A 25,783-nucleotide genomic window follows, 5' to 3' on the forward strand; every position below is an offset into this window, starting at 1 on the left:
GAATAGGGATGCTTTATAAGTGCTAATAAACAGTTAATATCTTAATAATCAGCAGGTAATAAGCAGGGCCAGACGGAATCTGTGGACGTTTTTTGCTATTTCTGCGGAGAATTTTGGTAAAAATCTTCAGATTTCTGCGAAATGATTTTGGGAGTATCATTCATAACGAAAACCTTAATATATGAAATAAAAAATAATCTCTTTTTAACTTTTATTTAATGTTTAAAATGCAAATCCAATTAGATTCACTTTGTTTGGTGAACAAAGCAAGTCTCCCATATAATATCTCTACTAAAAGACCGAAAATATTACTGTATAAACTGCATCGTACATAAATCACATTAACATTTTCATATTAGTAGATATTATTACTGAAATTAATTAAAAAACTGAATAAATATAGATTTACACACATTTACTCAAGTAAATAAACAGAATCAATGATGGGCTAAATATCTGCGGAAATCTGTGCGCACAGATTCTGTGTGGGCCTAGTCATAAGCCACTAGTCAATGATGTAAATTGATACTTAAACTAAAGTGTTACAGATTGTTTTGTTTAATTAGAAAGGTCATAGTAAGTTGATAAGTTCAACTTCAACATTTTCAGAAAGTTGAAACATCAGATATAAGGAGATATTAATCCCCTACTCGTGTTCAAAGGGCATCCTGGAATTTTTATTGTCCACAGAGAGTCAGGACCTCAGTTTAGAAAGACAGCGCTCAGTATAGAGCCCTATCAATATACTGGGGCGTTAGGACCCAAACAGACGACTGCCCCCTGCTGGTCTCACTAACACCACATCCAGCAGTAATCTAGTCTTCCCATGTGGTCTCCCATCCAGGTACTGACCAGGCGCAGCCCTGCTTAGGTTCAGTGGGCGACCATGTGAGAGTAGCAGAGAGCTAGCTGCCGGCCACGGTGTGTGTGAGATCTGGGTGGTGTTTGAGAGATCAGGGCGGTGTGTGTGTGAGATCAGGGCAGTGTGTGTGAGATCAGGGTGGTGTGTGTGAGATCAGGGTGGTGTGTGTGAGATCAGGGTGGTGTGTGTGAGATCAGGGCGGTGTGTGTGAGATCAGGGTGGTGTGTGTGAGATCAGGGTGGTGTGTGTGAGATCAGGGTGGTGTGTGTGAGATCAGGGCGGTGTGTGTGAGATCAAGGCAGTGTGTGTGTGTGTAATATCAGGGCAGTGTGTGTGTGTGAGATCAGGGCAGTGTGTGTGTGTAATATCAGGGCAGTGTGTGTGTGTGAGATCAGGGCAGTGTGTGTGTGTGTGAGATCAGGGCAGTGTGTGTGAGATCAGGGCGGTGTGTGTGAGATCAGGGTGGTGTGTGTGAGATCAGGGCAGTGTGTGTGTGAGATCAGGGCAGTGTGTGTGAGATCAGGGTGGTGTGTGTGAGATCAGGGTGGTGTGTGTGAGATCAGGGTGGTGTGTGTGAGATCAGGGGGGTCTGTGTGAGATCAAGGCAGTGTGTGTGTGTGTAATATCAGGGCAGTGTGTGTGTGTGAGATCAGGGCAGTGTGTGTGTGTGTGAGATCAGGGCAGTGTGTGTGAGATCAGGGCGGTGTGTGTGTGAGATCAGGGTGTTCACACATACGCACACACATGCTCTCATGAACACAAACTCTCAAGCACACATACGCGCACACACGCACACACACTTACACACACACACACACACACACACACACGCACACACACACACACACACACACACACACACACTCTCATACCCTCCTCAGAGAGCTGGTGTTCTGTGGTCTCCTTCTCCATCTGACAGCACCAGCCCTCCATGCGTCCCGTCTCAGCCTGCAGTAGCTTCAGGAACCAGTGTCCGTCCCGTCTGCAGGCGGTGCCGGAGCTCAGGGTCTGCGTGGAGCAGCCGTTCCCAGTCCCGTTCCCGCTTTCCAGCCAGGGGTCGGGCGGCGGCAGCGCTGATGGGTCCAGCGCCGGATCCAGGCTCTCAGAGAATGAAGACGAGCTGCTCTGCGTGGTGGAGCGGTGGGTGAGGATCTGGCGTGAGGGTCCGCTGCTGCTCACCGGCGGGTCGCTGTCCTGAGGAGGAGGTGGAGGCGGAGGAGAGTCCACCGCCTGACTGCCGCAGCTCACCATCACCTTCTGCTCGGCGCTTTTGGAGCCGCTCTGGAACGTGAGCGACGTCAGCGAGAGATCCTGCGTGTCGGAGTCCGTCTCCTGCCGAGAGGCCATACTACTGGAGCGGCTGAAACTACACACACACAGAGATTTGTTTTCCTATCTTAGCGAGGACTTTAAATAGACTACCTTTTTTTTCTCTCAGGTAAATGATAGTGTTCATGGCCTAGCCCAAGCCCTAACCTCAACCCTTACAGAAACATGAGCACATCATTATATAATAATAAAACATCTTCTGGCCTATTTATAAACAATTGTACTATAAGAGTGAGGACAACAGTGCCCTCACAAGTATGGCTTAACCAGCACACACACACATGCACACAGACACAAACACACACACACATGCGTGCACTCACACACGCACACACACACCCACACACATATACATGCCAGCACAGAGACTCAATGCATGTACACGCACGCGCGCACACACACACACACACACACACACACACACACACACACACACACACACACACACACACACACACACACACACACACACACACACACTAGTGTTGTAACGGATCACAAATCTCACATTATGGTTTTTTAGTCACGGATCGGACCATTTTTCGGATCAGCCAAAAAGGGGGGGGGAGACAAATGTAATTTTCCATTTCCTACAAAAACAGCACTGTAAGACACTTTTGGTTTGAACAAACCGAACTCAGAAGCGGTCATTTCAATAAAAATAAAATGAAGAACTAATCAGCTGAATAAAAATAAACAGTATAATATTCGGTGCTGTAAAAAATTCACTGTTACTACTACTGTTGCTGATAACACTAAATGTAGAAATCTAACGTTATTATTTGTACAACCCGTATTTATTTTTAGACTCATTTTCAATAAATGATTCAGTTTTCACTCATAAAACTTCATGTTTCATTGCGAGATGATCATTGTTAAAGAATTATTCAGTGGCATATTTTTGACGGCTGGTTGTCGCCACCTATTGCCTGATTTTAAATTCATATGACGGTAATTTTAATCTTTCCCATAACCTCCTAAGGCTTGAGTGTCCACATACGTGGGCAGCACATTTTAACTCTTAAGTGGCTATTTAAAATAATTTGAATGTTTTATAAGGTGGCGCAGTAGGTAGCGCTGTCGCCTCACACCAAGAAGGTTGCTGGTTCGAGCCTTGGCTGGGTCAGTTGGCATTTCTGTGTGGAGTTTGCATGTCCTCCCTGAGTTCGCGTGGGTTTCCTCAGTGTGTATGAATGTTTCCCAGAGATGGGTTGCAGCCTGAAGGGCATCCGCTGCGTAAAAATGTGCTTGATAAATTGGCGGTTCATTCCACTGTGGCGACCCCGGATTATTAAAGGGACTAAGCCAAAAAGAAAATGAATGAATGAATGTTTTATATTTTGTTACAGACATACAGTGTCATCCTGCAACTGTTTTGCAGCATATGAAATGTCCCAAACACTGTTTTTAACTGTCCAAAATGGGAAAAAAACTCAGTCAAAGCAAGCAAAAAAAATCATATGTTAAATATGCATTAAAAAACATTCAGGAAAAAGTGTTATGTAAATTCAGACCTCGAGTCCACATATATGGACCTCATTTTTCTCTAAAAGTACATCATATCAAAAGATGAAACTTAGATTTTTATTCTAATTAGGTTCTAATAAGCCCAAATAGCAAAGAGAAATAAAAAATGCATGTAAAAGCACCCTGGGCCTTAAGAGGATAAACATTAGTGGTTTTATCTAAACTATAAACTGTTCTTCCAGTACTTCTGTCTTATTTGACTGTTTATAGCTTCATAATTAACCCAAAGGACTCACACTCGTTCTTGATTTTTGCATTGTTCAAACAATGCAGTGAATCGAAGGAATAATAAACATATGCAAATCACATCATTTATAATCTGTTGCGTGGGTGTTGAGATCCCGATCTTTAAATGATTAATCGTGCAGCTTACACTGAATGCATTGATGCAGGCTAAACAAGTAGTGACAGAAAACACCTTTAATAACCTAAGAAACCCACCGCATCCTGAATAACCCACCACAACTTCTTCCATCATCATTGTATTTTACAGGAAAGCCTAAATGCTTTCATACATGTGATTTGAATGACACAGGAGGCCATCTCTCTGTGATCGTTACAACTTTAGGATTAATCTACAAGTAAAAAAATCTATTAATCCTCAAGCCACGTGTTTTCCGAACTGTGGGTTGTGATCCGTGCAAATCACGGATCAACTGTGAACTGTTACACCCAACACATACACGCAATGCTCTCTCACACATACACACAAGGACAAAACATCACACACACACAATATACACACCACCAGTGGAGTAAAAACATAAAAATAAAGTAATATATTACATTTTTAATCCTATTATACTCTTTAAAAAATGCAAAGATAACAAATCAGATGCTTTCACATTACTTTCCATCAAAAGTTACTCATTTAGCTTTTTATTTATGTGACTTTAGATCGTAATATTTGACCTTTTGTCCCAACACTGCACACAACACACACACACAGTTAATAGAGGTTATTAATATCAATCCCGCATGCAGATCTAATCACACTAAACAACACACAGACTGCACGAGACTCAGTTTAACGCTGGAGTGGACAGGAGAATCTCCGCCAGATTTGAGCTGAAGTGGAAGAATATGAGCCCCATTGAGCAGCTACAGCTTGGCTTGGGCTCCTGGCATCTTCACAGGACACTGATGTTGGCATGAAGAGCATGTCAGAAATCATCAGACCAAATTCAAGACGTTGTGCGATCGAGCAGAGAAGAGCTGCTCGTCTAAACTCACTTACAGAAATGGAGTTGCTTATTTATTTGTCTATTTACATGAATAAAGGAAATAAATCACTCTTAAAATGGACAAACAATATATAATTCCATTTAGTCTTGTGCTTTTAAAGAATTTAGCACGCTCTGAGTCTCAACTCTGCCTAAAAACAGAACAAAAAGCTTTTTTTACATTTCGTTAAACTAAAAAAAGGAAAAAAAATAGTAAAATAAGAAAGTTTTAAACAAATAAACAAATATAAATGGACAATTAAGTATTTTTTGTTTTTAAAATATTGAGAATGTGCCCAGTGTTCACTAAAAAAACCACTTAAAAAGAAGGAATCAATCAATATTTCATTTTAATCCTTTTAAAATGTTCTATATGGTTGGCGCCAATAGCCTAGTGGTTAGATGCTCGCGGCGACCCAAGTTCGATTCCTGGCTTGATGTCCTTTGCTGATCCTTCCCCTATATCACTTAAAAAGAAGGAATCAATTATAATGTACTATATGGTTGGCGCCAATAGCCTAGTGGTTAGTGCGTTGACACATAGCACCGAGGTGCTCGCGGCGACACGAGTTCGATTCCCGGCTCGATGTCCTTTGCTGATCCCTCCCCTATCGCTGCTCCCCACACTTTCCAGTCTGTATAATCTCCACTGTCCTATCCCAATAGAGGTGAAAACCCCCCAAACATAATTATACATAAAAAAAATGTTCTTTATGGCATATTGTCCATATAAACGTCATTTAAACACGTTTTTAAAAGAAAATGCTTACCAATGCTGCACATATTAAAATAAAGAATGTTAAAATATTCAAAATATATGATCATTCATTCATTCATTCATTCATTCATTCATTCATTCATTTTCCTTCGGTTTAGTCTCCACTTCAGAAGCTGCCACAGTGGAATGAACCAACTATTCCAGCATACGTTTTATGCAGTGGATGCCCTTCCAGCCACAACCCAGTACTGGAAAACCTATACACTCTCACATTCACACCCACTCATACACTACACCAATTTAGCCAGGGGTCACCAATCTCGGTCCTGGAGTGCCGGTGTCCCTGCAGAGTTTAGCTCCAACTTGCCTTAACACACCTGCCTGGATGTTTCAAGTATACCTAGTAAGACCTTGATTAGCTTGTTCAGGTGTGTTTGATTAGAGTTGGAGCTAAAATCTGTAGGGCACCGGCCCTCCAGGAACAAGTTTGGTGACCCCTGCTCTAAGTCTTTGGACTGTGGGGGAAACCGGAGCTTCTGGAGGAAACCCACGCCAACACGGGGAGAACATACAAACTCCACACAGAAACGCTAACTGGCCCAGCCGGGGCTCGAACCAAAGACCTTGCTGTGAGGCCACTGTGCTAACCACTGAGCCACCGTGTCGCCCATGAAGCAATCAATTAATATTCATTTAAAATTAAAATTAAAATAAAACCTGTTTAAAATGTTCTATATGACATACCTTTTTAAAAATACAACTCTTACCAATGCTGAATGTATTAACAGTTTTACATTTATTTATATATATATATATATGGGTGTCACGGTGGCACAGTGGGTAGCACAATCGCCTCACAGCAAGAAGGTCGCTGGTTTGATCCTCGACTGGGTCAGTTAGCATTTCTGTGTGGAGTTTGCATGTTCTCCCCATGTTATAGGTGAATTGGGTGAGCTAAATTGTCGGTAGTGTATGTGTGTGAATGAGTGTGTATGGGTGTTTCCAAGTGATGGGTTGCAGCTGGAAGGGCATCCGCTGCGTAAAACATATGCTGGATGAGCTGGCGGTTCATTCCGCTGTGGCGACCCCAGATTATTAAAGGGACTAAGCTGAAAAGAAAATAAAAGAATGAATACACACACACTTTTTTTATCTTGAGATTTTGAGTTGGTGGTTTGGTTTTGAGACTCAGAATGCACTTTTGAAGAATCTTCAAAATAAAAATCACACAGTAAGAAGAGTGGGACATCCAGTTCTGCCAGCAAGGCTTTCTCAGGTTAAATGATCAAGAAACAGGAAGTGAAAGAAACTCACGTCCAGCCGTCCTCCACTTGAACCCCGATAGACTGGAATCTGGCCAGCGGCGGAGGAGTCTCCACTTTAGCCTGGATTTCCTGAATACAGTCGACCTGCAAACACAGGTGAAATACGTATAATATATCTGCAAGTCTGCAACGATAAAATGCACTCAAATGAATGTAACAGAGATCACTGATATGTGTTATTCAGGGATGATGCCAATCCTGATCATTATTTAAATGCTTTTAAAAATATCTTCAATTCTGAGTACCTTAGGTTTTATCCTTATACTGATACATTTTGTTATATTACAATGCTAATCGGAATAACCTGCATGAAAATATAAGCCACGTGTATAAAAACAAAACTTAAATGCTGTAGTGGTTTTGAACCATACTATAGTAAAGTACTTTATTTATATAAAACAATTATATTAAAGGTGCAGTGTGTAAGTTTGACACCCAGTGGTTGAACTAGGTATTGCACTCCTGGATCAAAACAAATGCAAGTGCAGGTTGCCAGACTGAGGACCAACTGGAGTGAGTCTGACGATCAAGCCTAAAGGCTGACTTAGACCGTGTTCTAAATAAAAGCAACGGCACCCGATTGAAGGAATATTCTCCATATTAAAAGGAGTTTTTGTCCTAACCAACACCTGGATTTGATATATTAGGTGAACAACAGAAAACTATGATCACCTCAGGTACACCTCATGTGCTTTATTCAGTATTAAATGCTAATAATGTGAGTTTGAATGCCATTTTACATCACATTTATTACCATTAATGAAAAAAACAGCAGCAGATAGTTCACCTCAGATCTGGAAAATAAAATAAACCGTCTGAAAATTGAACTTCGGAACTAAACACATATCAGTGATTCAGCATGTACATTTAATAATGTTAAAGAGGGTTAATATGTATTAATTAGATTATAAACCTCACCATTTCGTGAGTGAGTGCATATTCTGAGCTTCTGAATGGCTGTATTTACATTTCTGTCGTGTTTCGTCTGGTACAAATAGCCAAATTGCTTATCAATGCAAATCTCGTCACTTATAGCGTGTTGTTAGGACACGCAGTTACACTGTAACCTGCTCTCCTAATGTTTACGCTTGTAATATTTACATTATTTGCTAATTAATAACCTCAAGTGGAACTCTGAATCTGCGTCTCATTTCGGAGTCTGCTACTGTCCACCAGAGGTGACATTTTGGTCACGGACGCGTGCTTTCATAGCCTTTCTGACTGAAAGGCTGTTTTCCAGCAAGGCAACCAGTGGTGCTGAAATATAATTGGCTAAAGTGGCAGTGAGCAGGTTAACATAACCAAAACAAAGACAGCGTTCCAGCACGTAACGCACATTTTCAAAGCAGAATGTCTGACTTCAGCATTGTTTTTCAGATAAACAAGAAAGATGACTTGAGAGGCATGTTTCTTAGTCAAAAACTTACATACAGCACCTTTAAATAATAATTATATTAAACTACAGACACTATGGTATGTATCTAATTCATTTCTGATAAATTTCCCTATATGAATGAGGCCTGAACTTGTAAATCAGAATTTGATCTGAGTAAATCAGAATGTATGTGATTTTTTCCTAATTACATGTACATGGGCCATATCCAATATGTGCCAAAATGAATAAATAAATAAATCGGAACCGGGTCACTTGAACCATGCAGTGTAAATGCAGCCTATGAGTTTTGTTTTCTTTTGAACACAATAGAAGATATTTTGACAAATGTCAGAAAGAAAATGTAAAGAAAAAAAAACACATAAGTAAATAGTTATCGGTTTCCAACATTCTTTGAAATATCTTCTTTCGTGTTCAACAAAAAAATCAAACAACTTAAGTTTGTAACAAGTGAAGGGAAAGTAAATGATGAGAGAATTTTTATCTGTGAATAATAAATAATAAATTTTTAGCATTATTTAAATAACTGATTACAAAATTAAAAAAATTTAATCATTTATATATTTAGGAAAATTTGTTTTGCTAACTAAATAGTCCATTAATTTCCATAATAAATTTCCATTATTAAAATTATTTTTTGTTTCTCTTTCAAATATTTTCCAAATGATGTTTAACAGATTCAGGAATTTTTCACAGTATTTCCTATAATATTTTTTCTTCCGGAGAAAGTCTTATTTGTTTTATTTCAGCTAGAATAAAAGCAGGGTTTAATAAAAAAACATTTCATGGTCAATAATAATTAATTAAGCATTGAGATATTTAGGAAAATTTGTTTTGCTACCTAAATAGTAACAAGATTATTTCTATATTTGTTTTTGATACTATGAATTGCTGTTCAGTAATTACACACTAGTACTATCTGTTTCTTAAATGTAATATTGAGTAATTATATATACACAGCTGACGTCAGAATTATTCACCCTCATGTGAAAAATTTATTTTGCTAACTAAATAGTCCATTAATTTCCATAATAAATTTCCATTATTAAAATGATTTTTTGTTTCTCTTTCAAATATTTCCCAAATGATGTTGAACAGATTCAGGAATTTTTCACAGTATTTCCTATAATATTTTTTCTTCTAGAGAGTCTTATTTGTTTTATTTTAGCTAGAATAAAAGCAGGGTTTAATAAAAAAAAAAACATTTCATGGTCAATAATAATTAATTAAGCATTGAGATATTTAGGAAAATTTGTTTTGCTACCTAAATAGTAACAAGATTATTTCTATATTTGTTTTTGATACTATGAATTGCTGTTCAGTAATTACACACAGGTACTATCTGTTTCTTAAATGTAATATTGAGTAATTATATATACACAGCTGACGTCAGAATTATTCACCCTCATGTGAATTATTATTTGTCTTTTCCAAATATTTCCCAAATGATGTTTAACAAATTCAGGAATTTTTCACAGTATTTCCTATAATATTTGTTCTTCTGGAGAAAGTCTTATTTGTTTTATTTCGGCTACAATAAAAGCAGTTTTTAATTGTTTTAAAACCATTTTAAGGTCAATATTATTAGCCCCCTTAAGCAATATTTGTTTTGGATTGTCTACAGAACAAACCACTGTTATACAATGACTTGCCTAATTACCCTAACTTAACCTAATTAACCTAGTTAAGCCTTTAAATGTCACTTTAAGCGGAATAGTATACTGAATAATATCTAGTCTAATATTATTTACTGTCATCATGGTGAAGATAAAAGAAATCAGTTATTAGAGATGAGTTATTAAAACTATTACGCTTAAAAAATGTGTCTTCCATCCGTTAAACAAAAATCGGGGAATAAATTATAACAGAGAGGGCTAATTATTAAGGGGGGGGGGGGGGGGGGGGGGGGGGGGGTTAACAATTTTGACTTCAACTGTATATAAGATATCCCTTTGAATATCAATGCCGATAAACGGTGTAATAAACTCACTTGAATCCCGATGGAGGAGAGTTTGCGTCGGGGCACGGGTTCGAGCGGGGGTTCGTCCGCGGCGAGTGTTTCCCCTTTCAGCGGCTCATTGTGTGTTTCTCGGAGAGCGTTTGGAGAAATGACCACCGCCGCTGGGATCTGCGGCTCTCGCGGAGCTGCTACGGGGATCTGCGGACGCGTCCCTTTGGCTAAACTGTTGGCTCGCGTACTGTCCAGACTGTCAGAGGAGTTGCTGCGTCCTGATTGGCTGTTGCCGTCACTCTTGCGGTCTGGATAGCAGTCCTGCGCAGACTCTGTGCTGCTCTGCACCGTCACAGAGATGAACGGTTTGGATGTGGTTCTGGGAGGAACTGGAGGAGGAGCGATCTTCTTACAGGTGGTCATACATGTGGAGACTACACACACAGAGAAAAAAAACAAACAGGTTTTCTATCATGCACTTTAAAAGTAGATCTCTTAGTTTTAAGGATATCTATAAGGATATCTACTGTGCTCCAAAGCAAAATTAATGATTAGAAAATATAAAAACATCCAAAGTTTGCAGTTTGCTTCTTCCGCCTGAATTGATCAATGACTTTTTTGACATTCACCTCATACTTCAGTTTCTCATCAAATCTTCTGACCAATCAAATGCTCTCTAGTATCTGACATGCTCCGCCCCCTTTTCTCATTTGCTTTTCATTTGATGCGATTGAGCTCAACTTTCAGTTGGAGAGCTGTGGGAGAAATGAAACGCTATTGGCTGTTTTTAAAGGGGAGGGGCTACTCTATGCCCCGCCCTCTCTTCATGCACCATTTGGAATTACGTCAAACATTGAATAAAAAATTGCACATTTCAAAGCACTTCACACGACCTTTAATGGCATTTAACTCAAATTGTGAAGGTAAAATATAAATACACTCATTCTTGATTTAGTTTGTTGGTAGATTATCTCTTTTGCTATCTAAATGGTCACAACATAATTTTCATATTTGTTTTTTATTACTATGACTTGCTGTTCATTTATTACACATTAGCACTATCTGTAATTTTAATTTAATTATTGATTATTATTTAAATACACTATGAACAGCAGCTACGCTAATTATTTTCTTTGTTCTCTATTTCCACCTGGGGATGCTCATCCTGAGGCCTCTAGAGATTGTGCAGCGCCATTGATGTGATCCAAGACCTGTGAAGAGACTGTGCCAACCATCGAGGAACCCAAGGAAAACACATACGAAGAGATGATGCCAACCATAGAGGACTTCTAGAGATCTCCATAATCCTGGAGCAGGCCGTATATTTTATATTTACAATTTTGCCCAAAATATTTCACTCAAACCCATACCCACTAAATCCAGAGATAGTTTGCTTCCCACACACGCAATTTATATAATATACAACACTTTAAAGCATATTAAAGCTAACTAACGATTGCGCTAACTAACGATAAGCACAACGATTGTGCAAAGGCCAATACGATTTGTCTTCTAACAACAACAATGATTATGCAGTGCGCTATTAATGTTACACACTCATTCTAAGCCGTAGTTTGGTGTCCTCCTCACAGCTCTCAGTAAATGTGTGTGTTTTGTCCATGTTTATGAGGTGTTCTGACGTCAAGCACAGCCTGCGACCTTTCTTTCCAACAACACAGTTGTTTTTCCAGGCCTGCAGTGGCCCCAAAATGTTTTTAGACTCCAAACCCAGACAAAAAAAAACACATTTGAATGTCACTGCATTGGATAGGAAACCTCAACCAAAGTGATTGTAAAATACAGATACACAGACAAGCTATACATTTAAAATATCTGATATTAAATATTAATATATATATATATATATATATATATATATATATATATATATATATATATATATATATATATATATATATATATATATATATATATATATATATATATATTAGTATATATAAAATATTAAATATCTGCAATGCTAGAATAATAAATCGAACATGAAGATGTTCAGTATTTGTGTTTGTTTGTGGGTTACATACACTAAAAACTATGAAAACCTTTAATAATCACAAAACTGGATCTAATGCAATGATGTACAGACATGTGCGAGCGTGATTTAACTGTACAATTACTTTCTGAAGTCACTGTATATGGATGTTTGACTTGATGCTTGTTGAGGAATTTATTTGGAGTTTATTGTTTGGTCGATTTTAGGTTACTGGTTTTAAATCCAGACACAGAGAGAAGCAAAGTGGATGCCCAATATAAACGCTGTGCATGTCTTAGTGTGAGTTTACTGGGGTGGAGCTGGCAGATGGAAACCATGGCAAACATAACAAGCCCACAGGAATCCCGTGTGTATGTGTGTGTGTCATAAATCTGGGCGTCAGTATGTTACACACTCCACACTAGATAAAACCAACCCTACAATGTTTCTACATGATGTCAAAATCATAACCAAACTACTCATGGAGTCATGAAGATACAGCATAAAATAAACTATAACATTCCTCTGTCATGTAAAAATCCATACAGAAAGGCAAACAGAGGCTTCAAACACATTTAGTGCGGCTGTGGATGTTAAATGAGCACTTATGACAGGGCATAATCCTAGTGCAAACAACACAAAGACCTTCATCAAACATCGCGAGGAAAGCTGATCTACATGTGTGCATTCATGCTAAAACATTCCACGATGTTCTGTCACGTTCATCAGCTCATGAATGGATAAAGGAGGGTGGGTTGCTGGGGTCTGCTTGTTTATTTAATGCATTAAAGGCATAATAAACCCAAAAATGTTTGGTAGCTAATTACATCTATAGTATATTTTCCTGTTATGGAAGTTAATGGCTACCATTAAATCATTACGAACATTCTTCAAATTATTTTCTGGGTTCAACAGAAGACACACACACATACAGGTTTTTGGAGCTTGAGGGCAAATACATTTTAATTCTTGGCTGATCTATGTCCATAAACAAAAGAGCAATCTGACCAATCAGGGAAGAGTAGCACTATCTGACCAATCAGAGAAGAGTAGAGCCATCAGACCAATCAGAGCAGACTTTTCCACTTGACCAATCAGAGAAGAGTAAAGCCATCTAACTAATCAGAGAAGAGTAAGGTTATTGGACCAATCAAAGCAGAGTTGGCCATTTGACCAATCAGAGAAGAGTAGAGCCATCTTACCAGTCAGAGAAAAGTAGGGCCATGTGACTAATCAGAAAAGAGAAGTAGGGCCATCTGACCAATCAGAAAAGAGTAGGGCCATCTGACCAATCAGAGAAGAGTAGAGCCATCTAACTAATCAGAGAAGGGTGAGGTATTTGGACTAATCAAAACAGACTTGGCCATTTGACCTATCAGGGAAGAGTAGCACTATCTGACCAATCAGAGAAGAGTAGAGCCATCAGACCAATCAGAGCAGACTTTTCCACTTGACCAATCAGAGAAGAGTAGAGCCATCTAACTAATCAGAGAAGAGTAAGGTTATCGGACCAATCAAAGCAGACTTGGCCATTTGACCAATCAGAGAAGAGTAGAACCATCTGACCAGTCAGAGAAAAGTAGGGCCATGCGACCAATCAGAAAAGAGTAGGGCCATCTGACCAATCAGAGAAGAGTAGAGCCATCTAACTAATCAGAGAAAAGAGAGGTTATCGGACCAATCAAAACAGACTTGGCCATTTGACCAATCAGAGTAGAGTAGAGCCATCTGACCAATCAGAGAAAAGTACGGCAATCTGACCAATCAAGCCACACAGGTCAACCTGATCAATAAGAAATGAGTAAAGCCACCTGACCAATCAGAGAAAAGTCATCTGACCAATCAGAAAGGAGTAGGGCCATCATACCAATCAAAGCACACTGGGCCATCTGACCAATCACAAAAGAGAAGGGTTATCTGTCCAATCAGAGAAGAGTAGGATTATCAGACCAATCAAACCACACTGGGCCACCTGACCAATCAGAAATGAGAAGGCCATCTGACCTATCAGAGAAGAGTAGGGCCATCTGACCAATCAGAAAAGAGTAGTAGGACCATCTGACCAATCAGAAAAGAGTAGGGCCATCTGACCAACAGAGAAGATTAGCGCCATCTGGCCAATCAGAGAAGAGTAGAGCCATCTAACCAATCAAAAAAAAAAAGAGTAGGGCCATCTGACCAATCAGAGAAGACTAGGGACATCTAACCAATCAGAGAATAGTAGGGCCATCTGACCAATCAAAGCACACTAAGATACCTGACCAATCAGAGTCTGGTTATCTGACCAATTAAAGCAGACTTGGCCATTCCACTAAAAAAGGAACAGTAGAGCCATCTGACCAATCATAGGACAGTAGGGTCCTCTTACCAATGAGAGTAGATAAGGGCCATCTGACCAATGAGAACAGAGTAGAGGCATCTCACCAATCAGAGCAGGGCAGAACAATAGAGTTTTAAAGGACCTACATTCCTGAACCCACGGTGTTCTTGACCTAGAAGGATATAAACCTATTATAAGAGGCAAAAAAATGTCATGCCTGTTTCTTCTAATCTAAATTAAGCTTTTACAACATTTCAGATTCAAAAATGCTAATGAGAACAGAGATCTTTTTTGAAACAGAAGAGCTGTTTGTAAATGTATCTGTATTAACGCACATGTAAATGCAGCCTGTGACACACGCTGAGTCAACACTGCTGTGGACGAGCCATCCAGTCTGACTAATGATGACTTTACCATTCAGATGTGGCCGTAATCATAATTATCCTACTTTCTCTTCAGCGTTCACACACGCCTCAGAAACAGCAGTTTAAAGAGGTTTAATTCGCCTCCATTAGACGCAGCTGCTTTTATTTTTGCGCAGCAGCTGCTGTAATGTCTGTGTCAGCATCCTAGATGGCCTGTGGAAAGAGTCTCTCTACGCTTCTACATAAATCATTCATTAGGCCAGAAACACGGCTTTCTGAAGAGCAGAGGCTTGAGCAAGATAAGTGCATTGTGAATGAAACCAGACATTCGACTGATCCATGAGGGAATGTTAATAACTCACTCAACAACTCCAAAGCGGATGTTAATGACTGCTGCTTTGTGCAAAACTCAACTCAAGGCCTTATTCTAAAAGCAAAGCACTACTTTTCTTAAGTACCCCAAGTAGAAATCACTGAACTTTGGATGGAAAGCTTTCCTTATGATCCTGGTTTTAATTCTGCACTTAATAACATAGTAAACAACAATCCCATTAGCTATTACTAATTCCTCTCATGCTATGTCGTATCATAGTTTCTAATAGTAATGCACACTTCTATTAAACTTTACTAGTTAAAAATACAGCACTTATTTTTCTATTACTTGACCATTATAATGACAGAGGCAATCAGTATTGAAGGATGGTTTAAAAGTATGACTCAGCAATAGCTAAATGCATCTATTTTAATACATTTGGTATCAATGTCTTATAGTTTATTTGTATAAAACACTGAGAAAGTCAACAATTTCCAATAAGCGCAGAAATAAATAATCTAATAAAAATAGATGCATCTCACACACTGCTAGTCTGGACATTTTTATTTATCTATTATTATTTTAATACAGCATTTCTAATTAAATCCAGTCTCTATATCAGAGCATTATATTAATGTAAGATTTGTAGGCAATTGCAATCTGTGGAATTCATCCATTTTTATTAGATTAAATATATATATATATATATATATATATATATATATATATATATATATATATATATATATATATATATTAAAAAAACATTGAAATGTAAGTGAAATTTTGAAAAGTTAATAGACAAATACATTCACCGGCCACTTTATTAGGTACAGCTGTCCAACTGCTCGTCAATGCAAATTAGTAATCAGCCAATCACATGGCAGCAACTCAATGCCTTTAGGCATGTAGACATGGTCAAGACGATCTGCTGCAGTTCAGACTTATTTTGACGATTTAAGTGACTTTGAATGTGGCATGGTTGTTGGTGCCAGAAGGGCTGGTCTGAGTATTTCAGAAACTGCTGATCTACTGGGATTTTCACACACAACCATCTCTAGGGTTTACAGAGAATGGTCTGAAAAAGAGGAAATATCCAGTGAGCGGCAGTTCTGTAGGCGCAAATGCCTTGTTGATGCCAGAGACCAGAGGAGAATGGCTAGATTGGTTCCAGCTGATAGAAAGGCAACAGTAACTCAAATAAGCACTCTTTACAAAAGACGTCTGCAGAAGAGCATCTCTGAACACACAACACGTCCAACCTTGAGGCGGATGGGCTACAGCAGCAGAAGACCACACCGGGTGCCACTCCTGTCAGCTAAGAACAGGAAACTGAGGCTACAATTCACACAGGCTCACCAAAACTGGACAATAGAAGATTGGAGAAACGTTCGGATGGTAGGGTCAGGATAACGCACCATGTCATAAAGCGTGAATCATCTCAGACTGGTTTCTTGAACATGACAATGAGTTCACCGTATTCAAATGGCCTCCACAGTCACCAGAGCTCAATCCAATAGAGCACCTTTGGGATGTGGTGGAATGGGAGATTGGCATCATGGATGTGCAGCCGATAAATCTGCAGCGACTGTGTGATGCTATCATGTCAATATGGAGCAAAATCTCTGAGGAATATTTCCAGTACCTTGTTGAATCTCTGCCATGAAGGATTAAGGCAGTTCTGAAGGCAAAAGGGGTCCAACCCGTTACTAGTACAGTGTACCCAATAAAGTGGCCAAGGTGTATAGTATTTTCTTACTGCATTAATATTTATTTAAAATGCCTGAAATGTTTTTATTCAGAATATTTGAGCAGGTGTTATAATCAAATTAAATCATATTTCATACTGACCTATTGTAAAACAGGACATTGTTTTTGTGGGTTTTCAACACAACATTGCAAATAAATAGCGGCTCTACAAACACTTCATAATTCATTCATTCATTTTTCTTTTCAGCTTAGTCCCTTCATTAATCAAGAGTCGCCACAGCGGAATGAACCACCAACTTATCCAGCATATGTTTTACGCAGCGGATGCCCTTCCAGCTGCAACCCATCACTGAGAAACATCCATACACACCCATTCACACACATACACTACAGACAATTTAGCTTACCCAATTCCCCTCTAGCGCATATCTTTAGACTGTGGGGGAAACCGGAGCACCAGGAGGAAACCCACGCCAACACAGGGAGAACTTGCAAACTCCACACAGAAATGCCAACTGACCCAGCCGAGGCTCAAACTAGCGACCTTCTTGCTGTGAGGCGACAGCACTACCCACTGCGCCACCGCGTCACCCAACACTTCAATTAGAAACGGCATTTAATACTAGCCAATTGTGCACATCTTCAGTATAGAATTCATCCATTTTATTTTATTAGATCATTCTGAACTGACATTCTGAAGCAAAGATGGTAAATGAATGAGAAATTGAGGGACGTGCTTAAATTTCTTAACAATAATGTTCTCAACATAACACTCTGAACAACAGCAACCCCTGTGAATACTTCAGTTTAAACGCCATTTGATCACAGCCAATTATGCAAATCTTTAATATTTGGCATGAGCATGCAGAGGCGTATTAATAGAGTGATTAAGTGTGCTGCTGTCATCCACACATGACTCATGTTAGCATTATGAAGATGGTCTTGCGAAAAGCTTACATTAGTCATCTTGTAACTGCGTCAATTCTGAAGCAATGCGAGCGCAGTAGGAACGTGATAACGTCAGCACCGGTGTGTGATTCAGAGCTGCTGCTTAATTTTGCATAGCAGCAGAAGACAAAACACTACTGTGACATCATCACTCAAACTAACACACACACACATGCATTCTTGTCATGTCTGTGACACACATGTAGAGAATTCCTCTCAGTCAGATGTCTAGACTGAGCCTATTGTTGGAGAAGGACAGTCATGTGACCTCATTTCGCAATCTCAGCCATCATGTTTATGATCACAAGCCTGACTGCTCTCATTCATTCATTTAAGAGTATCTATTTAGTCTCTATTTCAGAAGTCGCCACAGCAGAATGAACCACCAACTATTCCAGCATAAGTTTTACCTAATGGATGCACTTCCAGTCACGACCCAGTACTGGGAAACACTTTTACACACTCACATTCACACATACACTCATACACTACGGCCATTTTAGTTTATTCAACTGACCACATGTCTTTGTGCGGGACACCGGAGCACCCGGCGGAAACCAACGACAACACGGGAGAACATTCAAACTCCACACAGAAGCGCCAACTGACCCAGTAGGGACTTGAACCAGTGATCTTCCTGCTGTGAGGCGACCACTGAGCCACCCTCACTGCTCTCCTTAAAAACATCTTTTTCAGTATGGCTGACATGCAAACACTGTGGAAATGGAGTAAACAGCAGATAATGCAGAATCTAGGCATTAAAGGGATAGTTCACCCCCCCCCCCCCCCCCCCCCAAATGAACATTTTCACACCATTTACTCACACCTAAGTGGTTCTAAACGGTTATGATTTTTTTGATTTCTTCCGTTAAACATAAAATGAGATATTTTGAAGAATGTTGAAAAGTAACAGCTACTGGGATTAATAGTAATGTAAGTGAGTGGTTGTTTTTTCCAACATTCTTCAGAGTATCTCGTTTGGTGTTCAACAGATGACAAATAACAAGGTTTGGAACAAGTAGAGAATGAGTAAATGATGATGGAACGCTCATTTTTGGGCGAACTGTCCCTGTAATGTCTATAAATGCACTTGTGTCATTAGCTCTGCTGGTTTAAAGGGATAGTTCACCTCAAAATTTTAATTCTGTCATCGTTTACTCACCCTTAAGTTGACAGTAAAATAGGTGGTGAGATCTGTTTGGTTTAGGAATGTAACGAAATTAATATTCTGGGCCGAAATCGAAAATTATTTGATGAATCGGCCGAAAAAAAACCCCAAAAATACTTTGTAACAATTATTTATTATTCATAACAGTGATTTTTAACTAGTGTGCCGTGAGAGATCGTCAGGTGTGCCGTGAGAAATTATCCAATGTCACTTTTTGAAAATGTAAAATTTTATAAAACATTTATTAATCATTTTCTGCAAATATTATGTCATTGACCGGTGTCCGTGCGGTAAAGACTGGGAGGGTAATTTAATATTCGTCCGTGTGGCAACACCTAGCAATTGCCTCGTTCCTCCGAGAGACTTAATGATGCACGTGAGAGGTCGTGGTGACAGTCATGGAGAAGTTTTTAAAAAGGACAACTGCAAACTCTGAATTGGGCTCTGTACAAGATTCGGTGAGCTCAAGGCAATATAGTGAAAGCTTTCTTTTGTATGAAAGATTTCAGGTTCACACTGACTAAGTATAAATAAATTGAGAAATTATATTGTACTTAAATATACTGTTCAGAGTGTCATTTTATAACATTTTTGGTTAGTGGTGTGCCGCAAAATTTTTCCAATGTAAAAAAACGTGCCCTGGCTCAAAAAAGGTTGAAAAACACTGATTTATAACATAATTTTGTAAGACTTTTGAAATGTAACTTAATAACTTTGCTCATACTGTCTTCAAGAAACAAAAGCCAATAACATTTTCTTGACAGTGAACAAGTTACGAATGAGTGAAAGTCATTTTTTCAGCATTACCATGACAGCGTTGTAGCGTTATTGCAAGCAGTAGGAATAATTTCTACATAGAAATGTCTCGTCAGTGCATTATCTGAGCATGTGCGGTGCAAGCATTGATAAGTATGGGTTCATGAACGGAAAATGCAGGAATACTGAGCCATTTTGAAATTTGACCATGGTGCACATTTGCACTTTGGTTGACAAAGGAACAAACCGGCCTTTGCAATGGTGCAATGAAATGAATGGGTTTCATAGCACAGCGCTTTCTGTGTCCGGTGTGAAAGAATAACCTTTTATCGGCTCATATTTTAGGTCATCTCATTTTCTGCCAAATGTTTGGTTCCCTAGTTAGGTTATTAACCTTCTTTCAAATATCTTCCTCTGTGAACGGCTTCTTTAAGGAGAAATACATAACGGGCTAAATTTAATGGGCAACAGCCAATTATTATATAAGTCTCCTACACAGATGTTCAACGTAGTGGTGCTTTGACTAACAGAAAGCTGCTTAAAATTTGCAATATAAACGAGATATTTTGTAAATATGACTAAACATTCAATTCCTGTTTAAATCAGGGAGACCTTAAACATTGTTAATGTCAGCATGCGTTTTCATTCCTGTCAATTATTTCCTTTTAAACACAAAATGAGCGGGAAAAAACATCGTCATCTATAATGCATAATGACATCTGCTCCAGAAAATAAGCTTTTGTTTTTCGTTGGAAATCATCCAGAACATTCTGAATAATAATAATAATACGACAAACAAAAACACAAACCCATTAGGAAGGTAATAAGAAGCTTTACCTAGAAAAAGATCAACAGTAGAAGAAAATGCAGACATGACAAACAGTCATTGTTGTAGTTGCTTACTCATGTGGAATGAACTTTCAGTGGAATATGAGCCGGAGAAATGCTGTGACCAACACTGTACGGATTGGCTCATTATGTGGATTTGGACTTTAGTGTGGGAAATCAGCAAAATATAAACTTTCCCATGACGGACACAACTCAGTAATATGTGGCTGCTAACCCAGAATAACATTTAGATTCATTACTAGGCGTAGTGCATGATAAACCAGATGTGACATGACAAATACCCATGAAAATCGACTTTATCGGAGCACAATAAATGTAGAAATGCTGCGTGACAGTGACACAATGTGGAATTTGGGCCAATGCAGTTTGAATAAACATTTCTTTGCAATGCAGTTCATGAGCTAACATAATGTAAATGCTAATTTAATGTAAATGCATTGCAAGCTAAACATTGTGATACAATGACAACAGACTAAATGTGAAATCATCTACAACATTTTTCCTTGCGATGTTTCTTTTTTTGGATCTACTACACACACCTAAAGTGAGTTGGTGATAAAATTGTGTGTAAAGATCACACAGATGAAGGTGTTGGAAAGCGAGTGGCACATCTAACATCTGTTCAGCACAAAAAACACACTGATGTGCTAAAATACACTGCATTTAACATGAAAAACACTACAGTAACTATCTTTTAGCTATATATGGCTATATACTGCGAATTTATATCTGTCATTTTCAACATTCCTCGCGTGACAGGTTTGTTTTGGTTGACATTACAATATTTCTTTTAGGTTTCTCTCTTCAGTACATTAGATATTTATGTTACCATGATGTTGTTTATTTCTTATGCTAATGACACCAACTTAAAAGTGAGTTTTCAAACTATTTGTGATGAACTTTGGATCATCATATGATTTTTTTTATGGCTTTTGGTTATATTATATAAAAGATACAATGCAGCAGATAATAATACTTCAATAGGATGGTGATTAATACTGTTTCATGAGTTCACACTTGCAATAGTTTCAGAATAAAGTGTATTTGGCGTGCTGTCCGGGGAGAGCGCTCTGAGGGAAGACACCCAAACTCGAGTTATTCCTCTTATCAGGAAACAGAGAGGAATAGGGATTCGAGCGAAGTATCTAGCCCGGCCCCAGAACGCTCCCTCCGGGATTGTAATGCTTAAGAGGTGAGGTGACAGGGTGGTGGAGGGATGCTAAAGTCGTAAGTTGCTGCAGGTAAGACAGCTTTGGTATATATAGGGGTTTGGTCAAGAACTGATTGGATAATAGAATAATTGTAAATGACGTATTTGATACTGAAACTTCTGCGGGTGCTCCTCCCCAAATTTGTTTATAAAACATCACATAGATCAATGAAATATGGTAGTCTACTGTTAATGTACAAATGTTGCTGCCGTATCTTTAACAGATTTTTTACAGTGTAGAAATGAAGAACAGTGACGGTCATACACACCTCAAGTATGATCATATATACAATGAGCCTCAGGCGGAAACAAGAGAAACGAACACAGACATCAATCTGATAACATGAGGAAACAAATGACAGGCTATTGAAAGATATATAGCACAAATCTTGTCAACACGTCCAAAATCTCCTTCAGCAAACAATGTAACATGATACAAACATCTGATTTTGGTCTTCAAGTCTCAGAAAGAAACACTTCCCAAGTCCATATCTGAAACGGGCAAACTTTCTGATGAGGATGAATGAAGATTTGGAAGTTTTTGGGTCATTAGAATTACTCAAAATGAACCACTAGAATTATTCTCATAATCCAGGCTTTGGAATGTGTACTGAATTAGCCAAATGAATAACATGAGCAACCTCTAGTCCAGCTTTCTGTGGTCCTTCTGAGATTTGTTCACACATGTAGTTTGGTTGTCTTAGCATGTTTGGTCCAGACCAAAGAATTATAGATTTAGTTATATTTAAGTTATTTATGTAACTTATTGGGTGGCACGGTGACTCAGTGGTTAGCACTGTCACCTCACAGCAAGAAGATTGCTGGTTTGAGTCCCGGCTGTTGTCATTTCTGTGTGGAGTTTGCATGGTCTCCCCATTTTGGCATGGGATTCCTCCGGGTGCTCTGGTTTCCCCAACAGTCCAAACACACGCAATATAGGTGGATTGAATAAGCTAAATTGGCTGTAGTATATGAGTGTGTGGGTGAATGTGAGTGTGTATGGGTGTTTCCCAGAGCTGGGTTGCGGCTGGAAGGGCATCCTTTGTGTAAAACATAAGTTGGTGGATAAGTTGGTGGTTCATTCTGTTGTGGTGACCCCTGATTAATAAAGGGACTAAGCTGAAGGAAAATGAATGAATGAATGAGATAAGTCTTCACAGATGAGTGCTGGGCGAAAGAGACAATTTCCCACAGTCTGGAAATTAAAGTAAACTCAACTCAACATTTTCAGGTAGAGCTGCACAACACTGGAAAAATATGCAATATTGTTGCTGAGCGTTGCGATAAAGATATTTCTTATGATATAACTAACTTTATAAACGCTATTTTATCAGAAATTAAAATAAACAGGTAATAGATATTTTCCTGAGCCAAATATTTAGACTTTAAAACATCACGAATGACTGAAAAACTTGGTGGAAAATCAGATTTTCATTGGCTGTAGTCATTTTCCTTTCTTATCTTCAAGTATTAGCATTTATTTTAAGCTATAGGTTCCCCTAACAGCACCTACTGGATACCTACTAGTAAATGCTCCATCTGATTGGTCAGATTTAGATAAACAACCTATGCGTGTAGCAAACAAATACTTGCACATACATTTAATTTATTGCACTTATGAATATTGCATATACTATTATTGCAATACCAGTAATTTTTCTACATACATATTGTGCAGACAGGTGACATGGTGGCTGAGTGGCTAGCTGAGGCCTCACAGCAAGAAGGTCGCTGGTTTGCGTGCCTACGGTATCAGTTGTCATTTCTGTGTGGAGTTTGCATGTTCTCCCCGTGAAGGCGTGGGTTTTCTCCAGGTGCTCTGGTTTCCCTCACAATCCAAACACATGCGCTATAGGTGAATTGATGAACTAATTTGGCTGTAGTGTATGAGTGTGCACGTGAGAGTGTATGGGTGTTTCCCAGCACTGGGTTGCAGCTGGAAGAGCATTCGCTGTGTAAAATACATGCTGGATAAGTTGGCGACCCCTGATTAATAAACGGACAAAACCAAAGAAAAATGAACGAATGAATATCGTGCAGCCCTATTTTCAGGCACATTTTGTCAGTAAAGTGCACACTAAGATGATTTTCACTCATACTTATCGCGAGCGTTTAGCGCCTCATGACTAAACAAAGCTGTGCCAATATAAACTTTCCCACAAACATGCAAAATAACATAAATGTGTAAAGAAATCATTACAGTATCAGGAATCCCACCAACACACAGACAAACCAAAATCTCCTGTAAGGTATGTGGTTTAGACTGAAGCTATTTTGACAAAATGCTTGTGAATATGACAAGAAAAACCAGGTTGAGGAGATCTCAAAATTCTGACTAGAGAAAACCCTCATGTATTTTTCAGTTTTTTTATTTTAGGACATGGGTGTGTTAGCTAATTTAGTAATTCTGGAGGATGTACAAGTAATAAAAGTCCCAATTACAGGCTTTTTGCTTTGCTGACGCCTATTTTATGATGCTGACAGTCCATCTACGTGTGTGTTCCTCAGCTCAGAAGCAGCTACGAAAGCCTATAAAACACAGATCGCAAGACTGGTACACTCAAAAATGTCTTTAAAGGTGACATATCATGCCTTGTTTTACAAGATGTAAAATAAGTCTCTGATTTCAGCTTAAAATACTACACAAATAATGTTTTAGAACTCTTTGAAACGAACCCTTATGGGCTTTGTGGCACTTTGGTGACTGCCGCTTTAAATTCAAATGAGATTGTGCTCAAAAGAGGGTGGAGCCCTACAAACGCCTTTCATTACAACCCAGGCTCATTCTGAGAACGTAGTCCCGGGGACGTTTCTTGAGACCGTGAAATACGTCCCGGGAGGTACGTATTTTTGCAGTTTTTGTTTTCGCGAGTCCGCGAGAGGCCGCTGTGCGCGCTTTTTCCCGCGCCATTCTCGCGTAAACCCGCTGGAGGCCACTGTGGAACGACCTTCCACCTGTCTGCCTGGATCGGCCAATCGGCTGACCCACCCTCCTCCGTCCCTAAACCCAACCAACGACGATTCACAAAAGCCGTCCAGAAAAAGAAAAGCCCTCGTCTGATTTTTACCACGTTTTCGGATTTTGACCACATTCTCACCCTGTGATGAACTTGTTCGCTTCATTTTTTGGATTTTGTTTTTGTTTTCTTACCTGATTTCTGGAACCGCTCTTCCCCGGACTCGAACCCGGTCGTCGTCGTCGTGGTCAGCCCCTCTCTGCGCCTTGAGTCCGCCAGAGTACACGAAGAGCTAACCGGACAAACTGGTTGCAGCAGGAAAGCCCTCCACACGGAGGCGAGCGGCCGGCCGGCAAGCGCCGAAGGGAACGGCGTCACACCGCCCCGCAGCGTTCGCTTAAAAAAATGAAATGCAGCCGTACGTACCCCCGGCTACGTATTTCACGGTCCCCAGAAACGTCCACGGGACTACGTTCTCAGAATGAGCCTGGGTGGTTTCATTAGCATAGCAGCAGATTCAAAACTTCTAAAACTCCACATTTATAATCCTCTTAATCGCTGACATTATTTGATTGACATCAGCAGCTCAAAAATCTAATGGCAGACGGCTGCTTCTCACTCAGGGCTGTTTATGCTAATGAGGGATAGATGGTCACTAGTGGGCGGGGCTTTCTTTCTCTGATGACATGTACAAAGGGAGAATGTCAATCGAAGTGTTTCTGCAGACTGTTTATATCAAGTGTGATAAAAAAAACTACAATTAACGGTCACACTTTACAATAAGGTTCATTCGTTAATGCTAATTAATGCATTTACTAACATGAACAAACAATGAACAATACATTTACTACAGTATTTGTTCAGTTTAG

At 39.3% G+C, this 25,783-nt stretch overlaps 1 protein-coding gene across 2 annotated transcripts in view; it reads right to left on the reverse strand.

The window, feature by feature from the left end:
• dlgap4b (discs, large (Drosophila) homolog-associated protein 4b) overlaps positions 1 to 25,783 on the reverse strand; it is a 192,551-nt gene that overhangs the window by 12,128 nt on the left and 154,640 nt on the right. For both annotated transcript variants that reach the window (XM_056459339.1, XM_056459338.1), the window contains 3 exons: positions 10,368 to 10,762; positions 6,974 to 7,068; positions 1,735 to 2,228 (listed from right to left, as the gene is read on the reverse strand). In XM_056459339.1, the coding sequence (XP_056315314.1) occupies positions 1,735 to 2,228; positions 6,974 to 7,068; positions 10,368 to 10,762 (984 nt within the window). The remainder of the gene's footprint in view (positions 1 to 1,734; positions 2,229 to 6,973; positions 7,069 to 10,367; positions 10,763 to 25,783) is intronic.

The sequence above is a fragment of the Danio aesculapii genome, chromosome 6 (genome assembly GCF_903798145.1).
Source record: "Danio aesculapii chromosome 6, fDanAes4.1, whole genome shotgun sequence".
NCBI classification, from domain to species: domain Eukaryota; kingdom Metazoa; phylum Chordata; class Actinopteri; order Cypriniformes; family Danionidae; genus Danio; species Danio aesculapii.